Source organism: Ascidiella aspersa, chromosome 3, assembly GCF_963924565.1.
Source record: "Ascidiella aspersa chromosome 3, kaAscAspe10.2, whole genome shotgun sequence".
NCBI lineage: Eukaryota > Metazoa > Chordata > Ascidiacea > Phlebobranchia > Ascidiidae > Ascidiella > Ascidiella aspersa.
Window position 1 is genome coordinate 9,209,216 of NC_139449.1, and position 22,259 is coordinate 9,231,474.

The window sequence follows — 22,259 nt, forward strand, 5'->3', positions numbered from 1 at the left end:
AATCAAAACTATTTTTTTTTGATAAAATGGAACTATACATTTTAAAACAACTGAACGACGAATTTCAAAAAGCTGACTATAGTTTTTTTTTTAATTTTGTAAACGATTTTGTGCATTTTTATTCGATTTTAATTGGAAAATTTTTGATAAATTTTGACCTAACGTGTAAATGTTGACAAATAGTCAAAAAAAATCGCCCTACTTATGATACATCCGTGCAAAAGAACAACGGGTCACCCAGAACGGCAACGGAGTCAAGGCGAACGAAAAATTGTATCTTTACGAAATTGTCAAAAAATATTCTTCATCAGCTTTAATTTTTCCAAAAAGCGAAAATATTTTAAAAATATTATTGTACTGTATATTTTGTAAGCGCAGAGGGCTAGGACAACCACCCATAAACACGGCCAGGCCGGTATAATTTGTCCGCAGCTATTCCACTTTTACCCGATACATATAAATGGATGTTCGGTACTTGATGTTTTAATCAGTGGCCGATAACTTGTATTTTACGCTAAAACTATGACCAACCCGACATCAAATGACTGTTCTGTTGGCCAACGTTTTTTTCTCAACTAAAGAGTGTAATAAAAAGTGCTAAAATAGGCAAAATTTAAATTAGCTTTAGCGGTACCGGTAGCTGAAATTTACTTCAAAAGGTAGAAAACACTGCAATTGAGCTCAAAAATGGCTAAAATACCGTAATTAAGTCGTATCGGATAAGTGATAATACCAGCACTATTTTACATCGAATATCGACTCCGACCCGATATTATCGGGCAACCCTAGAATTCCATTAGAGTATTATCATCGCTATACAGGCGAAATTACTGTATGCGTTTCTAGATAAAGAGGCAAAGATGCTACAGAAGTAAAGTACAAGCGGAACTGGCATTCACAGCAGGAAGCAATCCTCATATGAACGAAAGGTAATGAGTAGATACATACCGTATGCTACAAGCTTTTTACCCCGGCTATCCGTTTGGTTGAATGTTTTGGCATGACAAGAAAAGGGGGCGTAGCAATAAACCAATGCTGTAATGACTTGACTTGGCTCAAGTCTTCTGGACAATGAATTGGGTTAAAAGCCAAAACAATTCAAAAACATGTCTCTACGCTCCAGTTTCCTGGGTCTGTTGGTTGATCGGCATCGTTTCCATTGAGAGCTTAACTTGCCGCGGACGCTTTGGTCTAAAAATCAGCTTCACTTTATCTCGCACGGTCGGGTTGAGAGCGCAGTAGAAGTAGAAGACAGCGACACCTTGCAGTCCGTTCACCAGCGTGTGAATGTACAGGAATGCCAGAGAACTTGTAGCGTCGTTTATACCTAACAACGTTCAGCGTACTTATTATAGAAGTCGGCTAACATTTCAAAACAGTCATATCTAAAGAAGAGTGCGATAACATCCGATCAGAGCCAATGATTGATGCCAAGTAATAGCATATATGTGCCGATTCTAGGTGTTAAGTGTAGTAGTTTATTTTTTAATCAGTCAAAATTAGGTAAAACAAAGCTGTGTTATAAAGTTTATTCAACAAAAAATGTAAAAACACATTTGGTGATACATATTTGACGCCACATTTTGACATAAATTTGTTCGGTTATCTCTAAAAGTTTTATCTTGACCATCCCAAACAAATATCCTGGATTTGCGCCTGGTATCGCTACCGGTTAGTGATAAATTTTAACTCGATTTGCGCTCTAACGAAGCATTTCAATTTAAAGAACTAATAAAACGACCATGCTTTTTGCACAAAATAAGGATATAAATAAATCAAATATCGAGAAATACCTAAATTTGACCACTTTACGTAACAAAGCTGCATGAGTATCACTCTGCGCGACGCTCAGCAGGATTAGTACGAAAATTGGGAAACTTGCGATTTAGACTGTGACTAATTTTTGTAAATTACTTGACTTAGACTTTTTTAAAGTGATTTGTAGGAGGGCTGCGGACTCGGGGCTCGAGTAAGATCCCCTAAAACTAACCAAGTACCGTACCGAGTCTGACGTGTGCATGTGCAGTACCAAATTTTAAAACTGATATTACCGTCAACTGTAGATAGTAAAGGCGGAATAGAACATGGTAGATATAGTCCAACCATGTATTGTGTTTGTGGATGTATTATATGACCCCTCTATGAGTTAATTGAGGAATATCTACCGTATTTAGTTACGTAAATAGACTGGATACAGGCTGTAGGGTCTGAGCCGGACTCGGTACTCAGGAGTTAGACGCGGGTTTATTTTTTTAGGTCGCAATCAGACTCGGGTTAGTTTTAACCGATTCCGCAGCCCTGCACAACGTCACTACTTTGCCGCACCTGTAAAAAATCCCAAAATCCAGGTGCCGCCGAGAACGATGAGCAGAAAAAAGAACTTGGTGGCGGTGTCGCGTCTGTCGCGCAAGTAGTCGACCGGCACCCCGGGCTTCTGGCGCATTAGGACAGAGGCCGACTTCAGGGCGAAGAACAGGTTCGCGCCCAAAACAATCCCGACCGGCAGGACCACCAAGAGAAGGAAAAGATTGGTGCCGGGAGTCAGCCAGCATCTGTGGTTTAATATACACACACATATTTGGGTTTAATAACAACTGTGAAGCCGGTCGGAAGCTGCATCAAGCCGGTCGGAAGCTGATCTTTAACCAACGATTACGGCTTACGTAGTACACCGAAAGCAGTGGTGGGATTCAGTCGGTTCGCATCGGTGCTATAGAACCGTCTCACGAAATTTTATGAGATGAGCGAACCGGTTAGCATTACCGGTTAGTGTCAATGGATTTTTGCATCTTATTCCATAAGATTCAAGTAGCTCACGTGATTGTTTTGTTTTGTTTTTCAAGGTCGCACGCAACAGTCATACATTGTGTTAATTGTTATAATTGTACTATTTTTCCTTTTGTGATTGTTTGTCTAAAAATTGAATTGTTGCGTCATAAGTACAAGCCGTGAGACGAGAGCTACTGTTTAGTGTGGCTGTAGCAGTGATGACTGATGGGATTCAGCCGGTTCCCACCATTCGCCCGAACCCGGAGTTGCATCCTGTTCTTGCAAGTACTTTAATTATTTTCCGGAAAATATGACTTTTGTGATAGAAACCGACTGACATCAAATTTGAATCCCACGACTGACCGAAAGTCATCGCAGACTCACAGAATCTGTCGATCAATTATGCAAGTAAGGCAGGCTAAATAAACAACTAGTCTGTAATAGGATTCCAACTCAAGACATTCGGCCATACTGACTTGATTTTATATGTTAGTTTTGTGTGTCTAATTTAAAATCGTCAATGGCTTAACTTGGGCATGGCAGTGTTTCGGACAAGGACTTTGCAAAAATAACTTAACTTGGACGTAAGGTATTCAAACGCGATTACAACAGTACACCGAACCCCATCGCAGACAAACCGAATCTGTCGATCAATGATGCAAGCAGGGCAGGCTAGTAAAACAACTTGCCTGCAGTGTGGTTCGAACTCCGACCTCCGGCCATATCAGGACCGTATCTGTACCGTAGGTCGTTCGAGAACCTCACTGTAGGCAAATTGTTTTTCTAGCCTGCCTTTCTCGCATGATTGATTGACAGATTCGGCGAGTCCGCGATGACTTTTCAAAGTACTAGCACCTGTTATGCTCGCGAATCCGGTCGTCTATGTAGTGACAAAGCGTGAAATGGTCGCTCTTCTTCAGTTAGATGTCAAAGTACAAGCCCAGGCCGAGGGCCAGGGCAGTTATAAAACAACTTGCCTGCAGTGTGGTTCGAACCCCGACCTCCGGCCATATCAGGACCGTATTCATACCGAAGGTCGTGAGTTCGAACCTCACTGCAGGCTATATCTAGCCTGCATTGCTTGTATCATTGATCGACAGATTCGGTTAGTCTGCGATGGCTTTTCGGTGTACCAGTACCTGTTGTACTCGCGAATCTGGTCGTCCCTGTGGTGGCAAAGCGTGTAATGGTCGCTCCTCTTCAGGTAGATGTCAAAGTACAAGCCCAGGCCGAGGGCCAGGGCAGTTATAAGGGCCGGAACCGACCAGCCACAAATCAGAAACCCTGCGGACCGCTTCGAGCTGTCTTGGACCCTGAACTTCAGTGGGAAGCGAGTGGCCATGAACAGGCGGATGCCGTCCAGAAGAAACCAGCAAACTAAAATAAACATATTTATAATATTAACTTGATTGTAGAAAGAATTTCAAGTGTTGAAACAGTTCCTTTTTTTAAGGAATTATATTTTATCCTTTGAGCTTCCTGCGTACCGTGGCACCGGATCTACTATATAATTTAACGTTTAGTTTAGTCAATTTACACTGTACAAATTAATATTGTTTCGATCTTTGGGCAGCATTTTTACATGAACCTAACATCCAAATATAAGCGACCCTATTAAATTATTTAGCGGTTCGGTATAAAGTTTTGTTATGTAGACTGGCGCGCGTTGTAAATTCGATCTCATTCCCAAATGCAGTTTCCGCCAAATAAATTTTCGTAATACATTTTCTTTTTCGGTTTGCGCCAAAGTGTACGCCTTCGCAATTATGCCATTATATCGTAAGAAAAAAAAACAATCTTACATAACAACACACAATATGCACGTTTGCGTATCAAGCGCACTTAATCGGTGCATGGTTCTTGGAGAAAATGGTCCACACAAATTAATTGCAAAAATCATCTCGATTAAAGCTAATGAGTTGAGTCATGCGCTAAACTTTGCTGAAGGCATAACTTCTACTTTTAAATGAAAAGGATTCTAATATAAACTGAATAGATTTTAACGCTTTGCCCTATATCTGCTGGATTGATTCAGATTTGATTTCAGTTTCATATTAGCGAGTTACTTCGACCCAGAATTACACGTTTCTTATGGTTACTTACAATAATATATCACGTTGTGAGTAGGGATACCCCATAAAAACGGATTGCAGCCAATACCCAATGACAAGTGGTATTATAGGCTGACATCAGTGCCGGTCTGATACCTAATTAAGTTACGCTAAAGAAAAAGATTGTAGGCTACGCTAAAGAAAAGATTGGCCTTAAAAGAACGCCTTTTAAACGTTATAGTTTTTATTTTGTTTGTTTTGTTATCTATTTTCCTTGTTTTAGCAAATGTAATGGCTTCATTTGGTATCGGATCGAATCGCGACACTTTTTGTCTAAAACATCGGGTTTATATGTTTTTAACATGGTTTTGCCCACTTTAATACTATCTTGACATTTAACAAGCGTTCAACACTTAAAAAAACTTTTGTCAAAACGGTGTTCGGACCAAGGGCCGGGGATAGAATAATAAAAACAGTGGCATACCCGTGGCCATCAGAAAAAAGTGTGTGCTCGCCGCTAGGGCGACACATGCGGTCGGGTTCTCTACCGCCCACCGGTGGGCGATATTGCTGACGTGGAGAAGGAGAAGGGCGAGCGAGAGGTTTATCTGCAGAATGGTGCGGTCGCTCCGGATGTCTCTTTTGCAGATTCCGAGAAGAGCGAGGGAAAGAAGTAGAAATGCGATTGAGAGCGACTCGCACACGTACGAAAGCACCTGCGAAGCGGTTCGTTTACGCTATATAATGCGTGGAAATACAAAGGTAAATCGAGTGGAACCAACAGTGTTGTAATGATTTAAGTCAAGTCAGCTATTTATCCAAATTTTTGAACATAAAACAATTTGGTTGCTCTATGTTGCGCTTTATTTTTATTTTTTATTTAGTTATTGCTTATAATTTTACGTTTTTAAAAATTGCAATAGTTGAACGTTTTATTTTATGAAAAGGACGTGACTTGAAGTTGACTTGCTGTAATTATGACTTGCCTGGAACTTGACTTGCCCAACTGATGACTTGGACTGGGATTTGACTTGTTATTTATTCAAAAAGACTTGGCTTGGACTTCAGTTATTTTACAAATGACTTGACTGGAACTTGTTCACAACACAAGGTCACGAAGCAGGCCTTTTATGGGGTATCAATCACTAATCAATTATTTCAGAGTATAATAAAAATGTGAAAACAAATTAAAAAAATCGTGTTTTGTGTGTTAACTTAAAATCCATGTGTTAATTTACACTTACAATTTAATACACATGTGTAGCTACAGTTCTCTGAAGCATATAATAATCAATCGCTCGTGTTATTTAGTATAATTTTTACTTCGAAAAAGAAACGCGGATCGCACGTAAATCCAAGTTTCATTTTATTAAAGATTTCGTTGATTTATTTAAATTGGGGTAAATAATAAAAAAATGTAATTAATAGCAGGGTTGGAGACCACTGGGTTAGATGACAAAAAAGCAAAACGCAAACCGTAACGCCTGCTGGAATGGACACCATCCTGACAGCCAGCAAAACCGAAAAAACGGTAAAGTGGTTGCATCTGCAGATCACCCGATCACCGCTCGTCTCACTCGAGCATCCCACCGTTGAAGAATTGCCAGTCGATGGGTCGATGAAGGCGCAAGTCTCTCGTACGCTTTCGATAATGGTTTGTTTCTCGCGGTGCCCAAGGCTTGAATTCGAACTGAGCCAAGCGCACACGACGTCTTCGCGTGTTGTAACGTTCCTACGCAGGGTTATGCTACCTTTTAGTGGGCGGTGCGCGGATGACGTTCCATACGCGCTCACGCTCGTGTATACAGTGCGGTTGGGACGCAGGTAAACATACGAGCCGCTTTCGACGTCGCCTTGTTCCATCGCCAGAGGTGAAGCGTGTGCCGAAAGCGGCACTTCGGTCTCGTAAGTGGCCGCGATAAACTCGCCGCCTCCTTCGGTTTGAACCTTCAAGTCCAGCTGTGTGTTTTGCAGCTCGACTGCTGCTGGCGGCTTATTCCCTGTTGGCGAGAGTTTCGCGATGTAGATTTGGGTTCGCGCGTTTGATAGGCTGATTGTTGAATTTGTACCGACCAGAGGCAGCAGTTGACGCAGGTAGCCTTCCAGTTTCAGCAAATTACGGTTGAGCGCCGTCGGGTCGTTCAGAATTTGTCCAGCGGCAACCGGCGGCGCTTTCACTGCGAAAAAGATTTGGAGTTTTTAAACGTTTAAAAAAATTAAAATGTACTAATCGAGAAGAACTTCCCGCGTTTGCACCTTTTTTATTTGAAAACACTATAACAACCTTCATGTTTACCATTTCGAGAGTTAAATAAAACGAACGAAAACTGTTTTCCGGCTCCAAAAAGTCATAACAAACTGCAAACGCTCAAATACAGCTATATTGAAAGCAACGATTTACAACAAGGATGTTTGACGCTTTGTACTTTTCATGATACCCTGTATTATAAGCAAAAAAATCCGATCTGATCGAATACCATTGCTGTGGTCAACTTAGCTAAAATAATCGAATAAAACCGCGAAACTCTGTTTTCCCGTTTGGCAAGCGAAAGATGCTTTAGCGCGAGGAACTTCATTTGTTAGTATGTTATTTATTGAAATAAAAAAGTCACATTCCGAAGCTAAAATGCTGAAATTTCCTGAAAACGGATCGCCACCACCACCAAGCTACATTATATAAAACTAGTACCAACATTGCCGCCTTGTATCGGGTATCGGAAACGATCCGATATTATCGGACATCCCAACTTGTAAAAATCACTAAATGAAGTCGCAAATATCTAACCTTCAACGTAGCATGTTGGAGAGTGTGTGAGTGTGCATTCGACGTTGTTCCACTGCTGCTTATCGTTCTTTATCTCCGCACAAAACTCATCTCTTCTAAGGTTGTTAGGTTCTTGCCGGTCCCAGTTGTCCAGTTTCACTTTTGACCCGTCTTGCCAAATCCAATTGGCTTTGTCTTGAACGGTAGGTTGTTGGTTGTATTTTAAACCTGTGTCAAGCAGTTTGGTCATCAGTAAATCTGATCAGATGATCATGTAACCTAAAGTTTTGGTTAACTAAACCAAAGCCTAGGAATTTGTTGATGGGAACAGATAACTTATTTAAAATAATCTACGTTTTAACAGAACTCCAGAAACATGCAATATGTTTTTTTTTTGATAAAAAACACGCCATCAATGATATAGGTTTTCGGTTTGTGGGGGGCCTGGCACTATTTTGGTTGGACATAGATGTTTAGTTTGAACATCAGCTTACTAATAGTTGATTATATTGTAAATCCAATACACTTGCGACAACAAAGATAGTAATAAATTGGCCCTTTTAGTGTCAAGTAAAATTTCGTTTAAAAATGGTCCGAAAGGGGTTCTCAAACCGAGGTCCGGTGACCGATTGAAGCTATGTGGATTAGTGTTAGTTGTCCACGATGTCCGAGATAAAAAGAAGTATTCGTCGATTTTATTTTAAAAGAGAGATTTAAGAGATTTAAAAAAAACGCTTTGTCACCTTTTTCCTAAATATTTTTGGATTTTATTTCTTTCAAACTTCATTGACCGAAAACATCAGGTTTCTAAGGTCCAATTGTTTTATGACATCAAATTATGACGTAATCTCCCGAAATATTTATGTTTAACCTGGTCTAGGCCAACCAAAACTATTTTTTGGGGGTGCGCATTAAAAAAAGTTTAAGAACCGTCTTCATACCTATGCCAACTCGATGGAAAGTTGCGAAAGTGTTTTTCGTGACGCACGCCAAAAGTTCAACTTCAAGTTTGGAATCGAGCTTTGAAAGGTGACCACCCGGTGTTTGACTGCAGAACATCTCTTGCCAGTCAAAGTTTCCAGTTTGCCTATCCGTCCAGTAAAACTTGCGTGTCGGAAACTTGAAACCTGATAGTTGAAAGCGTGTAAAATTGTAATTTTATTTATGTGTATTATTATTTGAAAACAAAAAAACAGACTTTTGTAAAAAAAAAAACTCTAGCTAACGAGCTTGGTATTTTATAATAAGCTCATTGGTCTTACGAACAAGCCTATAGGGTTCCGACAGGTAAGACCTTTTATAGACATGACGTCACAGAATGAAACAAGATATTTGAAAAGGCGCTTAAATAGGAGAATAACGTTTTTTAACATTGACATAAATATATACCTTTTGCAAATCGACTGTAAATCAAAATAGGGCGTTAACTGTCAAATACCCTATTTTTAGTTAATAGAATAAAAGTTTACGTACCAACGGAAAACAGATATATTTGAAGAACTGGACTGGCGAGGAACGCTACGCAATCTTTGATGTATGCAGCCTGATCTGCAGCTGGAGAAAAAAAAAATTTTTTTTTTAAATAGGTTCTGATAATTTAGGTTCAATCACAAGGCAACACCTTAAATTTGATGTTTTAGTTAACCGTTCGTGATACAGGCTGGTTGTATATCGATGTAATATTATTGTTTTGCTCTTTTGCTAAACAATGAATTATTTGCTATTCATGGCATACAGAAAAAACAAAAATTGCTGCGTTTTCTTTTAAAATGAATACACATGTTAACAGCCATAGCCAATGGTATGCAGTGTCTAACACTAAAATATAACAGAATTTCGATCATTATCTTTTCGATCATTATACTAACATTTTAAAGGTTTAAAAATATCTCGGCCTCATGGAAACCATAATATAACCTCACTATCTGCTTTTATTGTTTGCATATCAAATGGCATAAACTAATTTAAATGTAAAAGTTTAAATAAAATTGACGTGATTCTACTAATTTTTACGCCACTCTGTAGGATCACAATCCCAAATTTGCCAGTACAAAGCATGGAATTTAGGCTTTCTGAAGCGCGAAAATCGTCTTGATCGGGGGCTTATCTAAGTTTTACATCTCTTGTTTTGTAAGGTCGTCCGCTCTTGCGCCAAAAACCGCACACGCTTGACTTAAGAAACAGCTTGCAGCTTGTCGATTGAAAACTGCAGTGCTATGTTCTGGCGTAGGGCTTCATTGGATGTTTATGTCAGTACTAATTTGAACTGGCCGTGACCACACTTGTTCTTTTATTAAGTTACCAACAATACCTTCGCGGTGTACGCCTATGTCAACAGTAAGCAGTACAGCAAAAAAAACTATGCTCAAAACTTTGCAGTTAAAGTGGCATAAAAAAAGCATGAAAGGCATAAAAAAGTAAAGCGCAGTGGTTATCAAACTGTTTTACTTTCTCAAAATATTCGTGGGCCCAGTCAATTTTCATAAAAAATAAAACTAAAAAAAATCACGGTACAAAAATTACTGTAATAAGTAAGCATCCATGCAAACTACAAAGAGGCTGTTGAAAAGTATTTATGAAAAGCATAGTGGAAAAGAAATGCTCCGGCTTGACAGTCTATGAGTTACTGAATTTAAAAACTTTGGGCTCTTCAAACTCCCTCGCGAGACAATTTCTTTCAGGCCTTCTTTACTCTTATCTCACCTTGGAGATCGCATTTCTGTTGCAAACTTGCCTCTTGAAAGGCGGACCGGACCTGTTTTTGCTTGTCTTGCGGGGTTCCCGCCGCTTCCATGGAGCACTGGAGATACTCGCGACACAAAGCACCTCCGCATGATCTCGCCTCTGTTTTTACCGAAAACATTTGGTCAGGGTTTTGTGCACGACCAAGGGCTTTCGCCAGGGCTGCAAAGTCGGTTTAAAATAACCCGAGTCCGACTCCCGAGTCCCCAGTACGGTTGTAAAATTCTTTAACTCACAACACATGGTTGGAAAATTTAATTTTGTACTGCGCATGCGCATGTCGGACTCGGGTAGTTTTACGTGGTCTTCCTCGAGTCCCGATCGTCCGGCTCCGCAGCCCTGGCTTTCGCCATTTTTCTTATTTCAAAATGTAATACAAATTTGGAGGTTTAGGTTTTTTGCCAAATTAGAGTTGGCACAATAACCTCAAACCTATAAACAAGACTAGGTATATATTTATTGATAACGGCTTTTTGCAAATAATATTGAATTACAATTTTTGCTCTAACTAGGGGACTTAGGCAACTAAGATTGCCTGCGCATTGTAAAAGACCATTTATAGGCCAGTTCTATAAAAGTGTGAACAAGTATTTTCAACTGACATGACGGTTTGTTTACTTGCGATGGAAATATACACAACGAGACCCAACTCTCAACACAAGGCTTAGCGCCAAAGTACATACAACCGTTAAAGCATTCTTGGGGTTCTTGATTGCGACTCCCCCCTTTATACTCCCTTCTACAGCAATGGTAGTTTTTCTAAATCAGGGTTAAACACTCATTTTTGTTTTAGCTGGCCGTATTGCAAACTTTAGGTTGCATTTTGCCGAAAAGTTTTCCGAATTATTTACATGTTTATTAAATGTTTAAATGTTTAATATCCTAATTAATTCATTCAAATCGTTTTTGTTAAGTTTACTTTCAAGGTCGCATAAATACTTATCAACGGCATAGAGCTCCAGTTTAAATGCGTCGCTGGTATATGCTTCAACAAGCAATTTGCACCTTTTTAACAATACACTCCAAGCCTAAAAGGAATTACCACGCGATACTAAATATTTCAACATAACACTTACCGACAGTGGCTTCTTTCAACAGGAAGAGCATAACAGCAATCAGGATCTCCACTTTCAAATTCATGGTCTGACAACTCACCTTGGTTGCAGCAAACAACCTCAAGAAATTCTCTAACTAAGTTGCTGGAAAATATTTTAAAGCCTGTTTTCGGCCTTTGGCTTAGGTAATCGTTGAGCCGCGAATTCGGGCTACCGAAGTAAGGGGATATTTTGCACCCATCAAAGCATGATACTTGGAATTTACTTGTTCGTGACGGCTGAACCTTGCTGTTTGAGTTAGAGTCAACACTTGGGCCGTTAACAAAAAAGCATGGGGTAATATAGCAAACAGTTAGTATGTTATCGTTCAACGCAATGGTTTCCAACCTTTTCAATGCTGCGGACCATAAAATATTTAAAAAAATACTAAATATTAAAAAAAAATGTGACCATTGAGGGGAATACTTTCTAATTTCATTTAATACAAAGTTTTTGATTAAATTTAACTTATTCACACAGTTAACTTACCATACAGTTACACCAAACACAAACGTCTAATATTCGGATATTTTTCAACGCATGAAGAAGTTATTGAAGCAAAAATGATTTACAAATTTTAAACCAACGCTTGGTTGGTTTCTGACAATTTGTCCTTTTAACGGCGATCCAGGATAAAAATGTAGGCTATAATATAAAAGCAGTTTATTATGAGTTTGGGCCGGACGACTAAATTTGGTCGATAAGACGTTGCAACCCAACGTTACGTTTATGAATAAAAGTGTCGATTCCAAGCGACGTAAATGAGACGTTGGAAACTACATTGCGCAACTACTTTATGTACACGCTTTTCGAACGGCTTGAAAACGATTTGAGACGCCATTGATACGCTAACTTGAACGTCATTTATGCACTTCTAAACGTTTTTGGAGCACGCGGCGCCCACAAATATAAATTTCAAAACCTCTGCGATTTCTAGCGCAATATGTTGCTACAGCGGTCTTTTTAAATTCGTGCTAGCTCGTCTCGCTAGAGTTCTATTGACTATCTGGACTGTTCAATATGCTGTAATGAGTAGGTTATACGTTTTCAAAGTTGCGTTGAAAAAGTTAAAAAGATGCGATAAAATAAAGAAATGTCTATATTTCCTTCTAAAGGTTGATTGGTTTAAAACATGGCTGATTGTTGATTGGTTGTCACCTGCTCAATCCATAAGGCTAAGGTTCACATAAGGTTCACGCTTGTTTTTTTCCCGCATTTAAAATTACAATAAAGTGAACATCTCACGCTATCCGGAAATCTCGTTTTCGAGCATATTAACATACAATGCATCGTGTGGCAGCTAGGAAAGGTAAAAGACGCGTCGCTCGCGGAAAACAATGCCTGGCCTCGGTTTACCTGGGAAGCGGTGAACTTACTCATTTTTAAAATTCACCTATTTATCAAGATGAAAAGCACACTGCGTTAGTTCTGAGTTGCGCAACAAAATCACATATACTTTAATACCAACTTCAGGAACAGTAATCTAGTCATCGACGTTCCCTTCCGTATAGAGGCTAATTTCTCTCCAGAAGTTACTTAAAGCGTTTAGAAATCAATCCCAATCATTTTTGTATTGATTGAAATGTACAAACATTACAAAAGCGAGTAAAAATATTAAAATTGACAGAAATCTTTGTTAAATGTAATTGCTTTTTTTTTGTTTAAATATAATTTCTGTTTTAATTAAGTGTTTTGCTAAATTCCTATTAATCTATCATGAAAAAAGGCCCTTAAGGGCCTAAATTTAAATTGAACTCTAAACGAGTTTAGACAAACCCCCAAAACAAGTGAATCAGATTTAGGAGCGAATAGTACCGGTCATCGGACACTCTCTAATTCTAAACCTATAAAGAAACAACGAACGCTGCAAGATATTAGTATTGGTACTCGGTAGTACAGTTTTATGTTTCATTTTTTTTGCTGTGTTGTTTGATACAATTACCGCCAGGTGATGATAGAGAAGTAGAAATTTATCAAGTACGGCGCTACACAAATTAAATTTACAACAAATTTCAACACGTTTTTTTAATTTATAATTTTATTGAAGTTTTCCCATAATGTAATATGGTTAAGAAGCGTTTAACTAGTTTAAAAAATAACAGAAACAAATATTAATTGTTTAACTTCTCTAAAGTAACCGATAGTATTCTATGCCATTATGCAGCGATTTTGAAGTTTCAACAAAAAGAACGTTTTTAACATATTTTAACGTAATGTTTTTACCTCAGCGTAAGGGTAACACTAATTTACGGAATGATAAATGGTCGGAATGGTCGGAACGAACACAGTATTATTATTAAATATAATACCATAATACCACTTGACGCACCCACACCCGAACGCTAACCCCCACCCTAACTCAAATATTGTGCGTTGGTTTAATAATAGTTTTAACGGGGTAACACTTAAATTAGTGAGCGTTCCGATCATTCCGACAATCCATTATTCCGTAAACTAGTATTACCCCAGCGTAAGCATCATTATTAAAATATTGTTTTGCGAGTTACGACATATGCCGAAAACGATTTTTACAAATTATTCAGGAACTTACCAAACGTATTCATTTAAAACTGAGTTAAGACTTAAGATCACAATTTGAGTATTGACGTATTATTTTAAGCTTTTTTTTTGTGAAGTAAATGTCGCCCTACATTATTATACTATAAGGTAAGGCATGACTTTTTGAGGTATGCCCCCCTCCGAAAAAAAAGAAAACACACGGTAAATTTTTGCTCCGTGTGAAAAATATAGCAAATTTAAAAAATACAAAATTAGCAAATTCATGTTGATTTTCCTCTAATCCAGTTTGAATACTGGATAGTATATTGTGACACATTTCATTGGTAAAAAAATGAGTTTCCAGGTGCAACAAAGTTCCAAAGTGCACCCACTAATACAAATATTTTTAGGGCGAACATGAGCACTGGTCTACCATCCTACCACAATGCACATTCTTTGGTTAGGGAGCGGTTGAGTGTTTGGTTGGGTCAGGGTCTGGCAATGAATATAACAATATTTGACTCACCCAAATATTGTGCATTAATTTAATAATTGTTTAAACTGTGTGGTAGAATTCTAGGCCAGCTCCCGAACATGTTTGGTTTGTTATGTCACACTTTCCATAGTGGCTGACAACCAAGTTACACTTTTTAAACTTTGAGTCACCCACACTTCAGACTGGGATTCATGGCTCCTTTTGAAGAGTCGAGTTGCAGGTATCACCCTATATGAGTCACTATTGGCACACTTGAATTTAAAAGCCAAATATCCATTGGTGCCCGGCTAAAAAATTTGGGTGACCGCCACTGCTGGAAAGTATGGCAGATCTTGACGAAAAAATCCGGGTGACCGGGTGCGACAAAAGTAAAAAAGTGCACCTCGGGTCCGATTTTCCGATGCATTCTGTATTGCATACATTGCACTGTAAACGTATTCTGCACAAGTGTTTTACATATTTCGGGTGCAGTTCAGATTTTTTTGGGTGCACTTTTGAAAGGTTGAAAAATCTTGCGGGTGCACTTGCCATACTTTCCAGAGAGGGTGACCAGGTGCACTTATAATTTTTCAGGTGCACTTAATGACCTTCTGATGTACTCTGTATTGCGCTATAAACATATTCGGAGATATTACATGTAATGAAATGTTGATCTGCGTGCATCCCTTTGGTGATTATGCTACTCTATTCACATTACAAAAAATATCTTCCCAGAAAAGTTAAGTTTAATTGTTTGTTTTTTAGGATTTTAAGTTTGTAAATCTAACGAAATAGACATGCCTATTGAAAACCTTGAAGAGGAGGGCTTGCCGAAAATTCCAAACCTTCACATCGCAAATTTGGTATTCAGGATAACCTTAGATAGCGGCAATGAATGTCTCTGGAATGAGCTGATGGACCTAATTAAAAAAGACAGTGAGTGGCAATTTTTTATTAAAATGTTTCTAATATTTTTGAAAGCATACAAAGCTGATATATACTCACTTACATGCTATGATATTCCATATCAGTGTTTTGGTGGTGCTGCAATAAACAACTTATACTTTATGGACTCAAGATACCGTTTATTTTGATCAGATATGTCACCATACTATGAAAAAGTCATGGCTGACTTTGGAAAGCCAGTGGATGCTAAGCTTCTGAAAACTATGAAGGCAGAAAATGAAAAGGAATTAAAAACTTTGGACGAAAAGATTGCTGAGGAAGTAGAATATGAGTCCGATGAAAAAGATGCCCTTCTTTCAAAAGCAGAATACCTATGCAAAATAGGAGATAAGGTATTTGAATGCAGTTTATCAAAAAATATTTCGTGTAAAAGAGACCTAATATGACTTTTACCCTTTCCCTTTTGCTACCCTAACCCTTACCGATGCAATGTTTCAAAACTGGTCAGAAGTGGAACCTACTTAAATTATTCTTTACGAATTGCAGGAAGAAGCTTTGGCTGTTTTCCGCAAAGCTTACGACAAAACAATTGCACTTGGACACAAGTTGGACATTATTTTCAACCTGATTCGTATCGGCCTGTTCTATATGGATCACGATTTGATTACAAGGAATATTGACAAGGCCAAACAGTAGGTCTTTTTGAACATCATTTAATTATTCTTGTGTAAATTTAGTGTTTGTACATAATTTTGGCGCAACACAATCCGTGAATTTTCACTGGTGTTTGTTAAAGTACATTCCTAATGAGAGGTTGTTTAGGTTGTCGGTCAAAGTTTAGAACACAATACACAGGTTTTTTTGTGAAACGTCTGTAAACTGCGAAATGTTGATTTTATCGAATATAATGACTTTAATATTTTGTTACAGTGTTTCTTAAGATCAACAATTCAACAAATTACAAAACATTAATTTTTTGGTAAATGAAAAATCTCTTCAGGCTTCGTTCTTCCTTATATTTCAGGCTTATTGAAGAAGGGGGTGATTGGGACCGCAGAAACAGACTGAAAGTTTACCAGGGTCTTTACTCGATTGCAATCCGCGACTTCAAAGCGGCAGCCACGCTCTTTCTCGAAACGGTTTCCACTTTTACTTCGTACGAACTAATGGACTACCGTACCTTCGTCACCTACACTGTTTATGTTTCCATGATGGCATTGGACCGACCCCAACTGAGGGATAAGGTTATTGATTTCACCTTCTGTAAATTATAAACATGTCATGACCAATTCATATTGTAATTGTCTCGCTAACACATCGTTATTATAATTATAGTGCCAGTAGCTTTTCACCTTTTCGAACTTTATTTTTCATTTATTCATGGACCTAAGTTAAGGAATTCCTCGTATACCTCTTCTTGGTAGCCTTACAATATAAACTTAATTACTATATGTATCATATGTATGTTTTTATTGCAATTATGAAACTGGGATTGTGTAAGAATTCTCACCTATTTATTCTTTTTATTTGTCGTCATAGGTCGTCAAAGGTTCTGAGATTTTGGAAGTTTTATTTGAAGAGAAAAATGTCAAGAACTACATGTTGTCCTTGTACGATTGCCACTACTCGCAATTTTTTCTGAGTCTAGGTAAGTGGCTTTTATAGGGTAATTCAGTTATATACTTACGGCAAGACTTTGGTTAATATAACCAATTTAGAAACTTTCAATTTTAGTCTAATAAATTGTGGCTACACTAGTGGATAATACATGCTAAAATTGCCACTCAAAAACACACAGTGACATTTCCCTATGGATTCATTTGAAACAACATAGTTTTATTCTGGAAATCAGATGGTACTGTTTAACAACAAATTGTACTAAAATCTTGACAAGCTTTGGCCAACCGTGCTTAATCGTGGTCAAAGTAGAAATCAACTCAGTTTTACACTGAAAAAAGTTGTGTGAACCACATAATTTATGCCTTTTTTTCGCACTTTTTCAGCCGAAGTGGAAACGCAGATGAAGCGAGATAGGTACTTCAACCCGCACTATCGCTTCTACGTGCGCGAGATGCGAGTCCTGGCCTACACCCAACTTCTCGAATCTTACCGCAGTCTGACGCTCGACTACATGGCCCAAGCCTTTGGAGTTACCGTCGACTTCATTGACCAGTGAGTTAATCGAGAGATTGGGCGTGTTCTAGTGCGGGGTTTAAGTAAATTTAGCAGAAAAAAAAGTGTTTGGCCTGATTATATCAACCTACCGCGGTGTCATACAAAAGTGGTTGTCTGTGTGGCATCTGAAGCCAAGTAGCAGACTTTCTTGCATCGGTCGTTATTGCTCCGACGACTAAAAGAGTTTACAATAACGAATAAAATCAAACTCTGAATAAACGTCTAATTCCTTTAAAAAATCAAATTTTTGTTAAGTTACAATTGGTTAATAAGTTTTGCTAATAATACAGCGATTTAACCGGACACCTGGCAATTTTAGCAGAAAAAAGGGCCGAGAAATCTTATGTGATTTTAACCCATGGGTTATTACCATTTAAGCGGGTAATTTGACGATTACACGGGGTCCTAAAAAGGTTAGGAAACACTGATTTAGACAACAGGAAATTCATTATCTTTAAACGTTAAATTACACAAATTAGTATTTTTCGACTTGTTGTAAATAAATGTTTCGTTTAATGCAATTTATTAGTCCGTTATGCGGTTGTTTATCCGCTCGGCCAAAACGTTTAAAAAAAAACAACAACATGTAATTGGGACGCATTATAAGGTTGAAAATCAGTGCTCTTACAAAAATAAAAAAATCATTTTCCAAAACCTTGTCACAGAGAGTTGTCACGGTTTATCGCCGTCGGTCGTCTTCATTGCAAGATCGACAAAGTTGGTGGAGTTGTGGAGACCAACAGGCCCGACAGCAAAAACTGGCAATACCAAGAGACCATCAAGAAGGGAGACCTGCTGCTCAATCGCATACAGAAGCTATCCCGGGTCATCAACTTATAGTGAACCTTGTTTTTTGCGGGTTCACCAATTGCTGCTTGATCCGCCAAAAATGCACCTTTAACGTTATAGGAAAAGATAAAAGTTCGCGTTTTTTTCACTTTTTTCACATATTGTTTAGCGGCTATTGCATGCGACCTTTTTGGAAGGCAATCTTTCTTGACTGGTGGTAAGCGTTTAACGACCAAACGATTTGAGCCCGTATCGGCAGTTTTCCTTTAAAATAAATAAAACCGAAACACCTTTTGTGCTGTGTTTGACATTTCAAGAGCAAAATGACACGTCATTGTCTGTTACAAGATTGGTTATTCTATTTGAACTAGCAGCGATCCTGGTTAACAAGCGGATTGCGTTAACAAGAGGATTTACAAATATTTTTTAACAAATTATACATTTTTAATTATTAACCATAGAGCGAATAGTTATACTTTCAATCATACTGAACATCTAAGCTAGAACAACTCAGCTGCTTGGAGCTAATCGCAAATTAATGATTTTAAGACATAGATTTCAGTTTTTCAACAAAGATCAGGCTTCGTGGCTCAGCAGTATATGATAACTTTGATCGGTAACAAGGTTAACATAACCTTTATACATATTTAAAATAGGTTCCTCTGGCATATATTTCTTTAACCAACGTTTCGGCTTACTATCCAGCAAGCCTTTGTCAGTGACTGACACACAAAGCCAACAGGACGCAAAGTAAAATGACACACAAAAAAAGGAGATAAAAATGTGCGAGACGCGTTCAAAATATAGTTGTTTTATCGCTGTATATTTTGAACGCGTCTCGCACATTTTTTAGTCCCTGACGAAAACTTGCCGGATAGTAAGCCGAAACGTTGGTTAAAGAAATATATGCCAGAGGAACCTATTTTAAATATACTATGCCTGGTAGCAACAGCATATTTATAACCTTTATACGGAGTCCAGCCGTAAGACCGAGATAAGAACAACACCAACGTCAGAATAAAACACAACTCGGAATAAGGCCAAAATAGGGCTAATACCTTTTAGTACCGTCTAAATTGGAATAAGTAATGTTCTGCCTGTAGCATTGCGTTTAAATGCATACATGACGTAGCTCCAAATCTACAAGGTTCGATTAGCTGAAAGCATGAAAAGCTTTCTTCCCCTTCATAGAGTGTTGTAAACAAGTCATTTTAAAATGAGTCCATTCATTTGAAAAACCTGACTAAAGTCAAGGCAATAACTGAAGTCATTACAACATTGCCTACACACAACTAACAGGTGACAAAGACCGATCTGACAGGCCTAATGGAACTATAAACCCCCGTTGAACATGGAGAACACGAATTTTTTTTGCTAAAGCTTATTAGAAAAGTATTTTTAAATATCTTTATAACAAAATTATTTTCAGGTTTAGTGCAATGATTTCGGACTAAAAAAATCAAATTTAGGCTTCTACATTTTAATTCTAAAAATAATTGTTGACTGATACGCCTCTTCAGTTGTGAGTTACGAAATTCCGTCACGGATCAACTAAACATTTAAGTAACCTGAACCAAAGTAAAAGCATTCGTGCTATAATCACGACTGTTGCTGTGTAACGTCTTCAGCAGTGTTGTGAACAAGTCATTTTGATAGGACTAAGTCCCAGTCCAAGTCATCGGTTGCCCAAGTCAAGTCATTGTCTTAAAAATAAAACTTTAAACTATTTAAAGTGGTACTCGTCCGATTACTCCAGTAAAAAACAAGATAAATTCAACATAAAGCAAGCAAATTGTTGTATGTGCAAAGAATAAGATAAATAACCCAATCGCAGTTGTTTAAAAAATTAGCTCCGGCTCCGATGTATTAACGGCTGAATTTACATAGTTTAACAGCAACCCTTCACAAAATTAAGAATTATTGCCTCTTTGGCGCCAACTTTTCTATATTTTTTTTAATGTGGTGTTTTGTTTGTGTTTATTTTGAAATGCTAGGTGCTGCAAATTAAGCGTTCATCGTTAAACCTCAGTTTTTGGCGTACTGGAGCTGGAGCAATTTGACATTTACGCCTGCTCCAAAGCCCTGTGGCAATAGACTTTAGTCAAGTCAGTGTAACACTGGTCTTCAGGAATGTCATCAAAACAGTATGTATGTACCACATTAGAAGTGAACCAAACAACCTGCTAAGCCGAAAACAGAAAGCGAGTCCAAGAAAAAGACAACAGTTTACTTTTAACGAAAGGCAAAATGGTAGAAAAAACGAAACGCGTCGCGCGTAGACAATACGAGTAGAAAACAATAGCGCGGTAAGAGTAAAACGCAAGAAAGCAAAAGCACGCGTGACTGAAATGTAGATTTCTTGAACTTTCAGCGTGAAAAAATCGACAAGGAAATTTAAAAGGCGCATATAAGGGCTCCAAGGGCTTTACAAGAAGCAGAGATAAGTTTTTTTGTAAATAGGTTTTGTTTAACGTTTGCCACGACAAAACAAAGCTGTAAAGCTGGGGTTCTTAAACTGGTCCACGAACCCCTTAGGGGCACGTAAACTAGTTGCAGGGGGTCCATGAAGGCTCTCTGAAATGTTTTTTTTAAGAAGGAATAAATTTTTCATGAAGAGAGTTTAATTAAAAATAAAACGTTTTATCACTCAATGGATTTTGATTCCATTTCACATTTTTTGGACCGAAGTCAGCAGACTTCTGAAGTTTATTTGTACTTTGACAATTTAAGACGTCATCTCTGAAATTTTTTTCCTACTGTGGTCCACACGAAGTAAAAAAATAAATTAGGGGTCTGCGGTAAAAAAAAGTTTAAGAACACCTGCTTTAAAGCAACTGTGATTTCCAAAAAGATTCGTTTTTTCTTGTCGTATCAAACTACCTTTGTAAAGGGCTGCAAAAATGCAACCTGTCCGCGCAAAAGCCTCTAAGTATTTCCGCACGTTTTAAGCAAAACAATTCAAGTACGATACACTGCAAGGTGCGCAAACCGTCGCGAACGTAAGTCCAATATACACGCCTGGTCCTGTCTTGGGTAGACGGGAAAATAAAATAAGTGGCACCAGCAAATGCGAGAAAGGTTAAGAGCGACTCTGGCAATAATAAAAGCACGGCAAATAAAAGCACCGACAACGAAACGAATAGGACACAATTTACAGTTTTTAGCGTATCACATATATGCTGAACCGCTCGGCTAGGTCTATGTATACTATAGGTAAGCAGGAGTGGCCAAAAAGACGTTGATTTTTGCCGAAAAAGTCAATTTCCAAAAGCACGCTGGCGAGCACACCGCTTTAAAGACGCCAGATTATCGGTATCGAGAAAAAGGGAAATAAAAAAGAGAAGCAATATGAAATGACGCGATGGTGTGAAAAGAGAACATTCAGCAAGAATAGCGATTTCCGCGGGCGAAACACAATTAGAACAAAAACAGAAAAGAAGACGGCGAAACTCGTTTCTGTACAACATGCGACGACTCTATAATCTCTATAAACTTTCTTTTTCTGCGCGAACCCGATTTTACAAAAACAGACTACCCGATAAAAAAAAAAGCGGTACGTGACTCCAAATGTTGCGACATTACGACGATTTTTTCCTTTTTTATAATCGGCATATCTCATTGCGCCGGGTGTTTCGAGTAACCGGCTATGTAATACGTGCCCTTTTAAGACCGGCAATAAAATACAGGTAATACTAAACACGCCGTCGCACACACACTCACACATGCACCTATGCAAAAGGAAATATAAAGTTTGCGCGACGAAAAATCCCTAATGATTTGTTAAATAATCCATTGGTGTTATTTTTTTATAAAAATTGCCACCTTAAACAGTGACCACGCGTCCACCGCGTGACTTAAACACCCATATCCTATATGCATGGGTAATCAGGGCTACGGAATCGTTAAAAATAATCCGAGTCCGACTCCGGCCAAATGTGCGATTTAGTCAAGTCCTGGGTCCGGCTCCTACTCTATAGCCCGTATTTCACCCATTT

The 22,259-nt window shown here is 38.3% G+C and overlaps 2 protein-coding genes across 3 annotated transcripts; one reads left to right on the top strand and one right to left on the bottom strand.

Moving 5' to 3' along the window:
• Positions 1-369: 369 nt before the first annotated feature.
• On the bottom strand, positions 370-11,526 carry LOC146159100 (latrophilin-like protein LAT-2). Its single transcript, XM_083384861.1, has 10 exons — positions 11,403-11,526; positions 10,288-10,428; positions 9,058-9,138; positions 8,526-8,711; positions 7,606-7,812; positions 6,297-6,997; positions 5,305-5,536; positions 3,909-4,146; positions 2,326-2,552; positions 370-1,327 (listed from the first exon to the last, which is right to left on the bottom strand). Exons 1-10 carry the CDS (start codon positions 11,464-11,466, stop codon positions 1,113-1,115), a joined length of 2,292 nt encoding a protein of 763 aa, XP_083240987.1. The 5' UTR covers positions 11,467-11,526; the 3' UTR covers positions 370-1,112.
• A 3,637-nt stretch (positions 11,527-15,163) lies between these two features.
• Positions 15,164-18,558, top strand: LOC146159101 (26S proteasome non-ATPase regulatory subunit 6-like). 2 transcript variants are annotated; one of them, XM_083383559.1, is made up of 7 exons: positions 15,164-15,330; positions 15,493-15,692; positions 15,847-15,992; positions 16,325-16,544; positions 16,840-16,948; positions 17,304-17,472; positions 18,141-18,558. In XM_083383559.1, the coding sequence occupies exons 1-7, from the start codon at positions 15,192-15,194 to the stop codon at positions 18,313-18,315; spliced, it is 1,158 nt and encodes a 385-aa protein (XP_083239685.1). In that variant the 5' UTR covers positions 15,164-15,191; the 3' UTR covers positions 18,316-18,558. The 2 variants fall into 2 exon arrangements, with proteins under 2 accessions (XP_083239685.1, XP_083239687.1); XM_083383561.1 differs by having other exon boundaries at positions 15,192-15,219.
• Positions 18,559-22,259: the final 3,701 nt, after the last annotated feature.

Coding starts and splice junctions, on each gene's coding strand:
- LOC146159100 (XM_083384861.1), bottom strand. CDS start 11,466: ATGAATTTGAAAGTGGAGATCCTGATTGCTGTTATGCTCTTCCTGTTG. Junction 10,429..11,402: donor GTTGAAAGAAGCCACTGTCG/GTAAGTGTTATG, acceptor CGGTAAAAACAG/AGGCGAGATCATGCGGAGGT. Junction 6,998..7,605: donor TCCAACATGCTACGTTGAAG/GTTAGATATTTG, acceptor TCTTTTTCGCAG/TGAAAGCGCCGCCGGTTGCC.
- LOC146159101 (XM_083383559.1), top strand. CDS start 15,192: ATGCCTATTGAAAACCTTGAAGAGGAGGGCTTGCCGAAAATTCCAAAC. Junction 16,949..17,303: donor GCAATTTTTTCTGAGTCTAG/GTAAGTGGCTTT, acceptor GCACTTTTTCAG/CCGAAGTGGAAACGCAGATG. Junction 17,473..18,140: donor ACCGTCGACTTCATTGACCA/GTGAGTTAATCG, acceptor ACCTTGTCACAG/AGAGTTGTCACGGTTTATCG.